Below are 14490 nucleotides of genomic sequence, written 5' to 3'. Positions count from 1 at the left end.
TCTTCTTCTCCCTTTGTTTCTCTAAGGTGTAGTTTCTGGTTAGTCTTGTTCTAACATTGCTACAGAAACTTTACACAGCATAAATGAACTTTTGTTTGATTGTCTTCCCTTATCTTTACTAATTTTCTTAGGGAACTTTGTTATGGTATGATGGCTAATCTCCAAGGGAAGTTTGGATGTGTCTTATCTCGGAACCACCCTGTATGTCATATTTTTAGAGTGACAATAAAAGGTATTAGCTCTAAGGTGGTATCTGGGTAGTGAGTAGCTGCTTGAACCAAACATCCTAAACTGATAGTCGTAAAATAGGAGTGTATCTCGTATGCTCAGAGTTGTTTTTTTTTAACTCTAATTTTCTTCAGAAAGCTTCTTTTTCTATTTTATTCCAATTTTCAATTATAACCTCATTATAACTAGCGACATTTATTTAATGTTTTTCTAAAATCATGGAATCAGCATTGAACTTGCTAATTTACTTGAACATATTTTTATTTTGATATATTGAAGTGCAGTGGAAATGAGATATGTTAAGGAATCTGAAGAACTGCGCCGTGCTATGGAGCCCCTGGAGCTGATAAAAAGAGTAAGTACAACTGTGTAGCATGATAGTTGGTTCCCTTGAACCAAAATATCCATTACTTGTTCCAGCCAGTTCCTCTTGCTGAAAAGCTGGGTGATTAATTAAGTTTAGAGTTTTGAATTTGACATACATGACATGCTGAATCTAAAAAATCCGTTCTTCATAATTCATTTATGCATAGGTAAGGGAAATTGAACAAGAAACAAATGTAGAACCACAGGCAGTGCAACCAAAAGCCACTAAACAGACTGCTGCAGCTGATCTATCAAAGAGATTGACGAACTTCCGACCTCTTAATGATGCTAACAGCCAGAGAGGTGACTTCTTGAGTCTCAATGAGCCATTTATAACTGCATCTTGTTTTGGTTTGGTTTCTTTTCTTGCACTGCTTTAGCTACTGATCGGCCATGATGATTTTTGACATATGAGAAATCTGTGCAAAAAACTACACGAGAATATAATTTGTTCTGGAATGTTGATCAGATATATGCTGGAACATGATTTCTCTAGGGCAGGAACCTTTGAATATAATGTGAAGGAGCCAAAAAATTGATTAAAATTAAGCTAAAATAAAAGAAGGCTTTTTGAGTCATATTTTGCAAGCACTATGGAGTTTCAACTTATTGAAGGGATGAACAGAGATAGCAGAGTATAATTATTTGCTGATTCTATGAAGAAACGGAAATAGCGGGCAAAAATGAATTGCCAAGTACAAAATAGAGCAAAAGAGAAAATTTTCAGATCCCTATTCCTTCAACTCTATCCCTTAGTTATGATTGAGATTTACTAACACCTCTCCACTAATCAAATATTTAAGAATATTTTTTGGTCCTTTCACCCTATATAACCTCGATATTCTTTCTATGCTACTCTTCCACATGCTTTTATTTATAACTGATACACTTGTGCCCGCTTGTCACTTTCCCTTAAAATTTTTAACAGTTCTATGCTTCTTCAAATGAACACTTTTGTTCTTGACGTGCTTTTCTTGAGGGAGCAGAAACTGTTGTCACTATTGGCTTTTGCTTCATTGTTCCCCATCCCCAATGAATGTTTGCTACGATAGAAGGAAAAAAATATATATAAAATAACCATGCATCTTGCCTTCAATTCGGGGGGGGGGGGGGGGGGGGGGATTATTATAATTTATGTTCAATCTTTCCATATGCATCTTCTGTAGACAGCATAGCTTGATATGAGAACATTTATTAAAATGCTTGATATGGACTAAATCAACAGTCTTGCAGTGGTCATGGATCAAAAACAATACAGAATATTGTCACCATTGATGTTTTTAGATTTGTGGTCACCAGCACTGATATCTGTGAAGGTTAAGAACCATTGTATCATGAGATACGTAATCAATTTTCCTAGCTTCCTAGATAATCAGCGAGATCCATCTTCTAGCCTTGCTTTCATTTTTTGACAAATGGTGAGAACATGTTTTTTAATCTTCCTGATCGCTTTTCCCTTCCTAGTCTCCAAAATGTCTGGTAATTAGGACTGATGAACTCCAATTGGCCTAATGATATCTTGTTAGTACGTATGTCACCTGTTAATAATGGGCATGGATTATTCTACCCATATCATAGCCAGAACTAGACCATGGTACAGGCCAGTTGCAAGGAGGGTTTTTCCCGTTATTGTCATTATGATAATTATTTTGGTTGGGGTGGTAGCTTGTAGAGTCAGGGAGGAGAACTGTCCTAGCAACATGTCCACTATGCACTGATCCAAGTCATATCTTGGATCAACCTAGCGCCAAGAAAGCAAGATCCGTTTGAATAAATATATGGTTAGCTACTTTAATGATCATATTTGTTTGAGTGCGACAGGATATTAAATTGTTTCTTTGTTCATACATTGCTGTTAGTGTACCTTGTAGACTTCTGCATAAAATTATAAAAACTCTTTAGAAAGAGTATCTTGCAACTTGCAATATCCAAGTATTGGTGGGATCATGCTAGTGTTTATTGACTGATGATTGGCTATGGCTTCTAATGCTATACAGCTCATCTGGACTTGGATGGTACTTTCGTGAATATTTATTTGGGTATAAAAATGGAAAGACTTATCACTGAAAACTTTATCAGTAAAGCTTCTCTGCTGCTTTGAGATTGCAGAGTCAATCTCTTTTGAACTTACTTCTATAGCTCGCAAAAACTCCTGGTGTCTGAAATGGTATATGGTAAATTGATGGTTCTCAGAATACAATAATCATCTTGCGGGGGCAAAATATCAACCCTGTTTCATTGTATAAATTAATTTCTCAGAGTTCCATGCCTTTTAGATTGAAAATTGAGGACTCCCTCCCCCTTCCTCCTCCCTCCCTACTCCACCTCACCCAAAAAAAAAAAAAAAAGAGAGAGAGATACAAATTGTGAATTTAGGCATAACCTTCTGGGACTTTGTTTCTTAGAACTTCTGTGGATGAGCAATCATATTCTGTTGTTCGGTTTTGTTTCGAGATGTAACAAGGTTGCTTCTCATAAATATTTGGACTTTCAGCTCTTGAGGAATGGCGTAAGCGGAAGATGGAAAGAGCAAGGCAACGAGAACTTGAGAAAAATGGAACAGCTCAAGCATAATATCAATTTCTAAATTACAATCACAAACCCAACAATGGTGGAGTGGAGGATTATCCCTCATCACTCTTTGATGGTGTAAAGCTTTTAAACTTATTCAATTGTAAAGTAATAATAACCAACTTTTTATTATGTATTCTCGACTTTAATATTCAATATCATGAAGATCTATATTTGCAATCATTCAACTTCCCTGTGCTTCTGTCATATTGACTTAGTGTGGTAAGCGAAAATATAACCATCTCTGGTCACTTTCTGGAACAGTATTCGGCACATTGGTTCTTATGGTTGGATCACAGAATGTTATTAGAAACCTTACTCCGATCCAAAAATTACCAGATTAAGTACTAAGTTTCTATTTTGGATGAAGGTAATAGGGAGGGTGAATTGGGGATTGTGTGGATAGACGCACGGTTCCAGGTTCGATTATCCATTTGTATATCTGTAATTTAAGTGGAGATCATGGCGGTAGATTACTCTCCTGAGGATTAATCAAGGTTCACGTAAGTGGGTTTGGATACATTGGTTAAAAGAAGAAAAAAAGGTAAGAGAGTGGAGGCCACCATACAATTATGCCAAGGGCTCCAAGCCTCAAAACCCTTTGTATGAACGCTTGGGTATTCTGGATTCCAGTTGAGATTTGAGATTTGTTCTAACTTGGTAGACAAAGTTCCCGTTCTAACTTCGTATCGGGACAACTTTTTCAATTAAAATCCAATCTCCCTTTTCTTTGCTACTTGAACAGTGTGGATGGTAAACTCAGAAAATAGCAAATCTCCCAACCTTTTCATTGAAGAAAAACAGCAAAGCAGCAAGCAAAGTTTTAAGAACTACAGATTCGAGCTGGTGGCTGAAGAGATTTATTGAGCTCATAAGGGAGGTTCAGGCATTAAAACAAATACATGGACACTTTGTGCTCCTACATGAAGATGTCCGTTTAACTTGGGTTCTACACAGCCATGGCACAGCCTCACCTGCTGGTACCTGCAGAATAAAGGCCACAGAGTGCAAACTTCATCCATTGTTGCTCACAGCACCACTGACAGTATCACAAGTACAATTTAACAGAATAATCTGTTCTGGAAAATATATCCAGAACAGAGTACAGATGCCAATAGCCTACACATACCATGCAGACCTGTAAATTACTGAAGATGACTTACCTCCCCTAAACAGAGTAATCACCCTTCCATTGTTTCACAAAGAATATCAGTTTCATGTCTGCTCTAAATTTATTCCATCGTTTACCCTGAAGAAATTAGTCCAGTTGTAATACTCAAGAATGATGCATCTATTAAGCCATGGGGCAGATGCAACTATAATGATAAACTTCATGCAAGTTCAAATGAATTCCAATATGATACTTTCCTGTAATTGAGAAATACTGAACCAGGATAAAGTTACCAGAAAATGATGAATGATAATGCTTATTATTAGTCTTCTAGTAGTGACAGGATCAAGAGCTCAAGGAACAGACGATCACAGTCTACTTGTGTAAGAAACGTTACAAAGAATAACTAAATACATACTATAATGCAAAATGGAATGAATCTGATTTTTACTGAAACCAAATTATTTCGAATGTGGAGAACAATTCTCCCACGTTTACATGTAAACAAGGTTGAACACAGGTATGAGAAGAATGATGGCAAGTTCTCAAAAGTTTCATCATAAGGTTCTCACTAGGTATGATACGTGCCATCCGCATCTCTCACTCGCGGAGCTAGGATTGTTCAAGCTCCTGACCGCAAGAATCAGGCTTGACTGGAATTTATATGATGAAGTTTCTTCTCCTCCAGTCATGTTTTATCCCTTTGTTCATTCTTCCAAGAATTCTTAGCAGCTTCTGCAGACGAACCATCTGAATTGCCATTATCCTTTGGTTTTGAGAAGAAAGGGTCCCATTCATGAGCCCCCACTTCACGTTGTCCTTCCTCTAGCAGTGCGTACTTCCAAGCATTCTCCTCAATAAAGTTGTGATCCTCACGATCTTCAATGATGTCCTTTCTCAACTTGGTAACTTTGTCAATAACAGCCTGCACTGCTACATCAAATGCATCTTTAAGAGTCTCCAATCTTGACCTTGGATCTGCAAATATCAATCTTGGAATGAGGCTTATAACCTCCTCCCTCATTATCTTAACCTGCTCTGGAGAAATTTGGAGAAGCCTTTCCTCAATGCTAACTCTCTTCTTACGAATATCGTCCTCAGGGATGAACACTGAGTACTTCGAATAATTTCTTGGCAGATGCCATGTGTACTGTGTGTAAGCTGAGCCAGGATGGAAAAAGACAGGTATACAACCAGCCAACATGGAGTCAAATGCTGATCTTCGAGTGTAAGAATCACCTTGAGGTTGAAGGCAAAACAGAGAACTCTGGAACATCTGCATAATACTGCTTGGAGAATGGCATTTGCTCTCCCCAAAATCACATTCCAATAGCTTACCAACCTTGGAATTCTTGCACTGTTCAATGATCTGCCCTCTAATTGATTTGGGATTGCCAGGACGTGGAGCTCCAGCAAAAGAGAAAAGCCATGGCCTCTTCAATTTCCTCATACGATCCTGCCACAAAAAGACTTCAGAATCGTTTGCTGGATGGAAGTAGGTAGGGTATGGTATAGCAAAATCATTGGCATTCCATGGACTCGATTCGACCACCAGCATCGACATGTTCTTCGCAGATGGAAGAAACAAAAGCTTACTTCCCCAATCAGAATCTTGATCAGATAATCTTCTGAAATCCCAAGTTATTCGGCCAGCAACCAGGAAATGGTCCTTTCCACCCATAACATTCCACTCTGGTATCTTGACAAGCCAATCCACCAAAGCAAGAGAAGATGCATCTCGAACGGAAGTGTTGTAACCCCAAAGATAGCGAGATATATCCAAACCAGCATAAAATGGGACAAAGATGGCAGCAGCAATAGAAGAATCTTGTGTCAAACACTCATACTGCTTCATCCTGTTGCTAAAGATTACATCCACAGCAAACTGGTTGGTGGCATACCATCCAGTTTTAGAGAAAACCCCTTCAACATTCTCCAGTGGAGGGCCAAGCCCTGCATTGGTTGTGAATTTACACATGTTGGTCCAGAGGCTGAGACTCTTGCACTCCTTGAGCATATCCTCATTGAACTGTGGAGGAAGGTCATGGACATAGATGTACCTTCCCCCACAAGGATCGCTCTTGTTCTCTACTGTTCTCAAAGCCCGCATGAACGGATAGTTTTTCGGCAAACGAGGAGCCTTCGGTTGCGCCTTGGGTTGCACCTTGGGTTGCTGGCTTTGCGATGGATTAGGCTCTAGTTTCATGTATTCATCAACGGTACCACCACCACCACCTCCAATTATGACAAAATGGAAGTAGAAGAGTAATAACCAGAACAAGACAGACAAAGACAGTAGCCAAAAAAGACGGGACCGTTGATTCTTTCCGGTAGCCTTCTCCATTAGGTCAAGAGGATTGCTCGCCGCCGGGCGGCGTCTCATCAGATATCAATAGGTCAGGTTTTGGCCAATCGAAACAAAAATCCGAAATGGGTCTTCCAGATTAGGCACATAAAACCTAATTCTACCATCGAAAACCCAAGAAGCTCAGATTACACAAATTCTAGCGTTAATCTCATGAAGCAAACTGATGGGAATCTACCTTAAGGTATCAATCCAGGGTTCTAGAATCATAAAATGGATCAAATGTAACTCAAATTCGACAAGAACTCAAACGAACAAAGTTCGAAAGCAAAGAATCAGAACCCAATAACTGAAATGATCAAACAAAACAACCTAAACCGAAATCAGAACCTATGGATTCATAAAGAACAGTACCTTTAACGAGAATGTTGAAAAAATTAACCTTGGATCGTCCAAAAATGTCAGTTCTCAAGAAATTCGAACCAGATCTAGTTGATAATGTACTTGAACTTTGAAGAAAATTCCTACGAAGGATGGAGAACAGAACTTACAGGGATTTCGGTGCATTGACAAGACTAGTTTTTTTGGATCTTTCGTGTTTTGGAAGAGTGCAGATTTTTCTTTTCAAGAAGATGAAACGAGGGATGTGTTTCTAAACCGAGTAGACAAGCTGGCGCACGTTAGGATCATACGCCGTCCTCGGCGTGTCGGTGACTCGGTAGCTCTCGGTTTGTATGCCACGTCAGATCGTCTGTTGGTGTGGCCCCCTACATGCCACGTTGGATGAGAAGGTAACGTGGCTTGGGTCGCCCCCACCCGGGATTGGCGTTGCTATGATTGGAGATTGATAGATTCTATACGGAAAATGTTGACTCCTTTCAGTTATTAATGCTCATGATTATGTAGATAATGATGTCATAAGAAGTGTATGAGATGCCAATCATTCGATTGTGATTGTTAATCAGAATCACTAGGGAGCAAGACTCTTTACATATTGGTGGTGGGTCCACAATTCTTCCCATTTAATCTAATGAGATAAAACATATGAAATTCATGACTAAGTTTGGTCGTCTAAGAAATGAATTGGAGAAGGAAAGAAAATTAAAAATAAAATTTGAATCTAAGAAAAAGAATAAACACATAAATTAATTATTACATTATAATGGTATTTTTTTAATTAATATGAGTCTTAAAGAAGTGAAGAGACAACTACGGCCATGGATCTAGTATTGGGGGCAATGTTATTAATTGGTATAGGCATCAATACCGACAGGACCAAGATCTTAAAAATCAGGATCAATCTCAGCTGATATTAATCAAGATAAAAATTATATCAATGTATTGGTCAGGATCAGACTGGATCAAATAGATTTATCTCTGTTTTAATTGACGTTTTTTGCAACATTTTACCTTATAACTTACTAATGGATTGTTATTGGACCGGTCAAGTATTGAGATTGATTTTAACTTATATCAATTCAATTTGGACGATCTTTAAAACTATAAATACGACATCGATAATGTATGAACTGATATAGTAAAAAAATTATTCTTTCATTTGTTATGCTGGAATAAACCTGATATGGCCAATCTGTACGACCACCAGTGTTGGGGTTGATATCATAATAATTTGCAACTATAATCAAAATTGAGATCCATGGATTCCAAATCTATGGATCTCTGTGGCTAAAGATAAAGCAGTATGTGTTGAGAAACATGTCCACACTCTTTAATATGTTTTGGTGTTAACAAATAAACATACGTTTTTAACTTGGTTTGATAAAATGTGATTATCTTGAAGAAAGTATAATTAGTTTGAAGAAACACTTAGAATGGTAGAATCAAGACATCAAGGATTGAACTCATGTAAACATGATGTTGAAGCTTAAAGACATTCAAGACTTAAGATAATAAAGACATTCAAGACCGAAGATGAAGACATCAAGATCCAAGATGAAGACCATAGGAAAGAAGAATATATTTTGTAATTTGTACACACATTGCATATGCACGCACCTCATGCATCATATTAGAATGACCTTAGGTGGTAGAGTGCAATATGCTCTAGCAAAACTCTGTGAAAACAAATTGACCTGAATCAATGGCATTTTGGGTAACCTTAGAGTTAATATTAGGAAATGGATCTTCATAAAAGTTGTAAGAAATCTAGTCATGATTCCCACACAACTAGTTTCGGGTTAATCCGAGGTCGGACAAAAAAGTTATGGTCAAATCACCGACAACAAGTCAGTATAATAGAATTCTGACATAACAGAATCTGTCAAGCTGGCGGTCAACCGGATAGAAGTACTGGTTGATCGGAACAGTCTGAGACCATAGCCAATCGACCGGTTGAAAGTCCCGGATGATCGGTGCCTCCCTGGAAAAGCTCCAACCGCTAGTTTTTACCTCAACGGCTCTTTCCGGTCGACTAGTGGTCCCAGAATACAACTGTTACAACCTGCTTTCCTACCTAAAATGCTTCACTAAGCTCACCTATAAATACCCTACTTGCTCTTAATTAAATATCAATTAAGAAAGAGCATTAAGAACATTATTGTAAATATTCAAGAGTCATTAAGATTATTCTATCATACTTGAGTTGTTCGATTATTCTAATCCCAACTAAAAGGTCAAGTCTCAATCAAGTTCTCCACTCTTTCCTGTGCAAGTCAAAGCCATAAGAGATGACTTTATAAAATGTGCATCATTCATCTTTCATTCTTTACATTTGCACCACACTTGAGATATTCCTCTTATTCCACTACTCATTATTTATTTATGTTTTTATAATTCTAGACTGTACTTAGGGTTGTAAGATTTCTTTTATCCTAAAAATATGAAGGTGTCTCTTTACCTCCAAAAGAGATTGTAAAGGCGTCTCTCTGTCTATAAAGGGGATTTGTAAGGATACTTTTATCTGTGAAAAAGATTGTAAAGGTTTTCTTCCCTATCTGCCATACTGAAAGGGAGAATTAGTGAAATACCTTACAAGAGGATTCTTGTAAGGAGTGGACTAGACTTGGATTGAGTCAAACCACTATAATTTTCGGTGTTGTGTGATTGTGTTTGTTCTATTTTATTCTGCATTTCTTATTTACAATCACACTTGGGACAGTGCATCGGAAAAAGTCAAATTCCATTATTATAACTTATTCACCCTCTCTAGGTTATTTCAGTATGTCTGATAGTGCGGTTAACAAAACTATTGTATGGAACGTGGCAATATCAAGAATAAAAGACCATGTCTTCTCATGATCACGAACAATGCATTACTTTTGCGTTTTAGGATGAACTACCCTTAACCGACACCACCCACCACCCATGGTGAAAATTATTAAGCTCCTACTTTGCCTTATGGCTTGTTGCACTACTCTTTCTTTGTTTCCTTCCATGACTTCCCTAGTCATGTACTTGTACACACAAAAAAAGATAAGTTCGAAACAAGAATCTTTTTTTTTTTTGGGTAACGTAAAGGAAGGCTTTTTCACAGTCCCGCCAATCAGGCCTGGATGGGGAGACCAATTGACCATGAGCTTTTAGACTAAACTTTATATGAGTAAAGGCTTAGTAGTTGCCTAGTTCCTTTTCTTATTTTGCGAAAATTAGAGAAGAAAGTCACTGAGGCAATGATTCACCACTTCCGTCTCACCCTCACTTTAGGGATTGATGCCATAGAAAATTACCTCTAAAAAGCATTCTATAAATGCCTCTAATGCTACATTTTCTTGCAGTGAAGAGCTCAGTGGACATTTCCAAATAAATTGCTTTCATTGATTTTCACTAATGCCATAATTGTGTCATTTGAAGTTTCATCACCATAATTCTTATGTTATTCAAATAACATGAGTAAACCAAAATAACAGTGTGTTGTGTTTCGTATGCATTTCAATAAATTGTACTAAACTCAATATTAATTGAAGACATTTTTTTGAAAGGTGGAAAATTTGAAGACATTCACCATACAATTCCAAATGCTTCCAAAATGTAACCATATAATCCATTCTCTTTGACCATGATTTAGAGTTGAGATCTTCACGAGTAAAATGCTCAAGGTAGAGAAGTTGAGATGACAATCATACGTTAAATAAACAATGAGTATAAATGTTTAAGATCATAGGGTTGTCAAACCCTAGATCAAACTAGTTAAACCGGACCGAACTAACTGAAAAATCTCAAATCAAACTGATTTCTTATTGGTTTTTGATTTCGGATTAGGGTATTGTCGAACCAACTGAAAATTAAATTGCATTGAAACCGATCGAACACCAAGCATGAATAATCATATGAAATCCAAACTCCAAACGATATAAAAACCAATACAAAGCCAAAAATCATTAAAGAAAAAAATAATATATGCTTTCGGATTTAACCAAACTTGATATCAAATCAATTGAAAGAAAATCGAACTAAATAGAATCCAAATCGAACTGAAACCAATCGAACCTAAATGTTCCTTTATTGGTTTGATTTTGAATTAACCCCTTCTCACACCAAAACTGATTTAACTCGATCGAAACGAACGATTAACACCCCTAGCTCAAACCATGGATAGGCATCAGCATAGGGTCTTATAAAGCCTCACTAGGAGATCGGAATTAAACATTTAGGCGCAAAAGTTAAAATTACTTAACCCTCTTCGGATGATTGGAGACTTCGCTCCTCCATATTCTTCCTTTTCTTATTAAAGGGGCCTCTTCTTTTTTTATTTTTTGGAAATTAAAGGGTCCCTTAATCTTTAAGCAAAGTGTAGAATTACATTAAAAAAAAAACGTAGCAATTGTATTGAGTGGTCAATGCATTATGGACCCTAAAATGAAGGAGTGTAGTGTGGTACTGAGCAAGATTTAAGATCTCACTCTCATCCCTCATCTCGCTGATTCAAAAAGGAGAGATCTAATAAGATCTCGTCGAGATCATGTATTTTTTCTCGGTCGATTTGATGATTGGTCTTGGTGGTCATATGGTCTTTGTAGCCCCTGAAACTTAGTATTTACACTATTTTAGGCCTTCTAAACACAATGGAAGCATCAATTTTTTTTTTTTCAAATTAAACCTAAAATGGTACTTTGAATTTGTACCCTACGTAAATAGTCTCCGACTCTTCAGACCCTAGGCCAATATGCTCAATTTCTCAATCCACATTCTACAATCAACACATGACACAACATAATCATAAGAATTTAAAAGACATCATAGATAATTACTTAATTGTTTAACAATTAACATTGATGATTGGTGAGTCACATTCACATACATTGAAAATTAAAGAACTACAAATGTGGATGAGGAGATAATATTCTCTACTCTTTAAGTTTCAGTGAGTGTAGGAATGGAGATCCTCAAGCAAAAACACCAAAATCATTGTTCCTTAGTGTTTTTTCCTCAAAAAACTAGAGAGATGTGAGATCTCGAGATCTTGGTCAAGTTTTTGTATAATTATAACTTGTCATACATCTCACCTTGCCTTTTTAAAAAAGAGAGATATTAGCGAGATCTTAAACCATGGTACTGAGTAGTAGCAAATAACATCTTAGTCAAGAACACGCATACGTGTGTGTGTGTGTGTGTGAGTGAGAGAGAGAGAGAGAGAGAGAGAGAGTAGTCAAGAACACATATATGATGGGACATAAGAACCTTGTCAGTCTGGTGTAGGTAACACCAACGTACAAGAGCATCTTCAGCACTCTGTGGGGGAGGGCACAATGGTTTTTCCATGCCCACTCAGTCTGGGCATTGTTTGCACCAGACCGACAAGAATCCTCTTCCTATATAATTTCTGTTTTATCTCTGTGTGTGTGTGTGTGTGTGTGTGTGTGTGTGTGTGTGTGTGAGAGAGAGAGAGAGAGAGAGAGAGAGAGAGAGAGAGAGAGAGAGTAGTCAAGAACACAGGACATAAGAACCTTGTCGATCTGGTGTAGGTAACACTAGCGTACGAGAGCATCTTCAGCACACTATTGGGGAGGGCACAACGGTCTTTTCATGCCCACTCAGTCTGGGCATTGTTTGCACCAGACCGGCAAGAATCCTTTTCCCTATATAATTTGTGTTTTTTCTTTGTGTGTGTGTGTGTGAGAGAGAGAGAGAGAGAGTAGTCAAGAACACATATATGATAGGACAAAAGAACCTTGTCGGTCTGGTGTAGGTAACACCAGCGTACGAGAGCATCTTCAGCACACTGTGGGGGAGGGCACAATGGTCTTTTCATGCCCACTTAGTCTGGGTGTTGTTTGCACCAGACCGGCAAGAATCCTTTTTCCTATATAATTTATGTTTTTTGTATGAGAGAGAGAGAGAGAGATGTTGTGGGCAAGTAGGCCCGGAAACTCCTAGATCATATGTCTTTCATATGCTACAACAAAGAGAGATGGCCAAATGACAAATAAATGAATAAAATATCTAGATCTATGAAGAGAGTAGGTTTATGGGGTTATAGAGGAATGCATGGACATACAAGAAAGAATATGATGGAAATTAATTTATTAAATTTTTAAGTTAAAATTTGACATGCGATCAATCCAATTGAATCATTCTCTAAACAACCAAAATTGCCACGTCAACTTTCTAGTGGCACAACTATGCACACCCATAAAATTTCTAGTGTCTTGCAAGTAAGGCCTGCTTATTAGTTACTAGGTCATAATCTGGTTGAATGGGTGAACCAGACCAGACGAGCATCTTTGGTCTGGTGTTTAAACCTCTGAATGAAACAAGTTGGGGCCTCTTCACCTAACAACTCTAATAAATAATAGGAAAAAAGAATCATATATGTTAGTTTGTGTCTGCATCTAGACATGGTGGGTCCAAAAAGATTATATTACTTGTGTTAAAGATACTCGTACACATCCTTTCATTGGCCGCACGTGCTATTGTGTACCTAACGTTCGAAGCTTTCTAATTATTATTATTTTTTTTTTTTGGTTGTTTGGGCTGACCCATTGACTTACGTCTGGTCTCCCAGTGTGTGCAACAAATATTGTAATGGTAATATATAAATACATTTAATTAATTAATACTAAAATTAGTTAATTAAAGATTCTATTTACCAAAAATAAAAAAAAATGCCTCCCATGTTCACTAAAATTTATCAAGACCAGCCAAGCTCTGTGAAGCTCATGTTCAGGTTGGTGGACCCTTCAGGTTTTCTGTCTCATTTTGGTGGTCCCAATTACTCCCCGCCTTTTTATATTCTTCTTCCGGTCAAAGTTTATCTGGTTTCGTCTTTGGTTAATATATTTGTGCCTCTGATCCCTTCCCCCCTACACCCAAAAAAAAAAAAAGTTATGGAGAAGAGTTAACAAAGATTAAAATTTTTTTTATATATTTTGATTTAGGCTGCAGGGAAGATCAGGTAGCTGCCCATGGAGTGCATTTGGACTTATTATCTATAGTTTCCTTCTCCTTTTGTTAAATGAACCAAGCACCTGCAGAATACTATATCCAAATGCAAATACAATAGAAAAAAAAGGGGGTACCTAGTGCATTAGGTTTTCATCACCGTAGGGTCTAGGGAGAATCATAATGTTCGTAGTCTTACTCCTCCCGTGCCATTTTATGAAGAGCTATTTTTTTACTTTAATCCATGACCACTAGATCGCAGTGGAGCAATCTTACTTTTGCGCAAATAAGATTGTATTGTGAACTAATTTAATTATCTTATGGGACTTGGATATTAAAACTTGATGCTTAAGGGAAATTGGTATCCTCACATGTGAATCTTGTTTATAGTGGGGAATCAACGTAATGAAAGCCTATATTGGCGTCCCCATCAGATCTTGTCAGGAATCAGTATGGAATATGCCGGAATTGGCTAGGATTGGATCGAACCCTAGAAAACCCACATATTCAGAGTGGGTGAGAGAAAAAAAAAATCATGTGAGAAAAACTGCATTCTAGCCTTGTTGGGAAG

The 14490-nt window shown here is 37.5% G+C and overlaps 2 protein-coding genes across 4 annotated transcripts in view; one reads left to right on the top strand and one right to left on the bottom strand.

The window, feature by feature from the left end:
* LOC122091919 overlaps positions 1-3348 on the top strand; it is a 10325-nt gene extending 6977 nt beyond the window's left edge. For 2 of the 3 annotated variants that reach the window (XM_042662164.1, XM_042662162.1), the window contains exons 2-4: positions 513-583; positions 762-897; positions 3089-3348. In XM_042662164.1, coding sequence (XP_042518098.1) covers positions 513-583; positions 762-897; positions 3089-3168 — 287 coding nt within the window. In that variant the 3' untranslated portion in view covers positions 3169-3348. Of the gene's footprint in view, positions 1-507; positions 584-761; positions 898-3088 lie in introns of all 3 variants that reach the window. The other variant, XM_042662163.1, reaches the window with a different exon arrangement.
* Positions 3349-4629: 1281 nt separating this feature from the next.
* Positions 4630-7231, bottom strand: LOC122092149 (xyloglucan galactosyltransferase MUR3-like). The gene has a single exon (XM_042662481.1). The coding sequence runs from the start codon at positions 6657-6659 to the stop codon at positions 4965-4967; it is 1695 nt and encodes a 564-aa protein (XP_042518415.1). The 5' UTR covers positions 6660-7231; the 3' UTR covers positions 4630-4964.
* Positions 7232-14490: the final 7259 nt, after the last annotated feature.

Source organism: Macadamia integrifolia, chromosome 10 (assembly GCF_013358625.1).
Source record: "Macadamia integrifolia cultivar HAES 741 chromosome 10, SCU_Mint_v3, whole genome shotgun sequence".
In the NCBI taxonomy this organism is placed as follows: Eukaryota; Viridiplantae; Streptophyta; class Magnoliopsida; order Proteales; family Proteaceae; genus Macadamia; species Macadamia integrifolia.
Note: the sequence above shows the minus strand (reverse complement) of the source record. Positions and strands in the feature narration are given on the sequence as shown.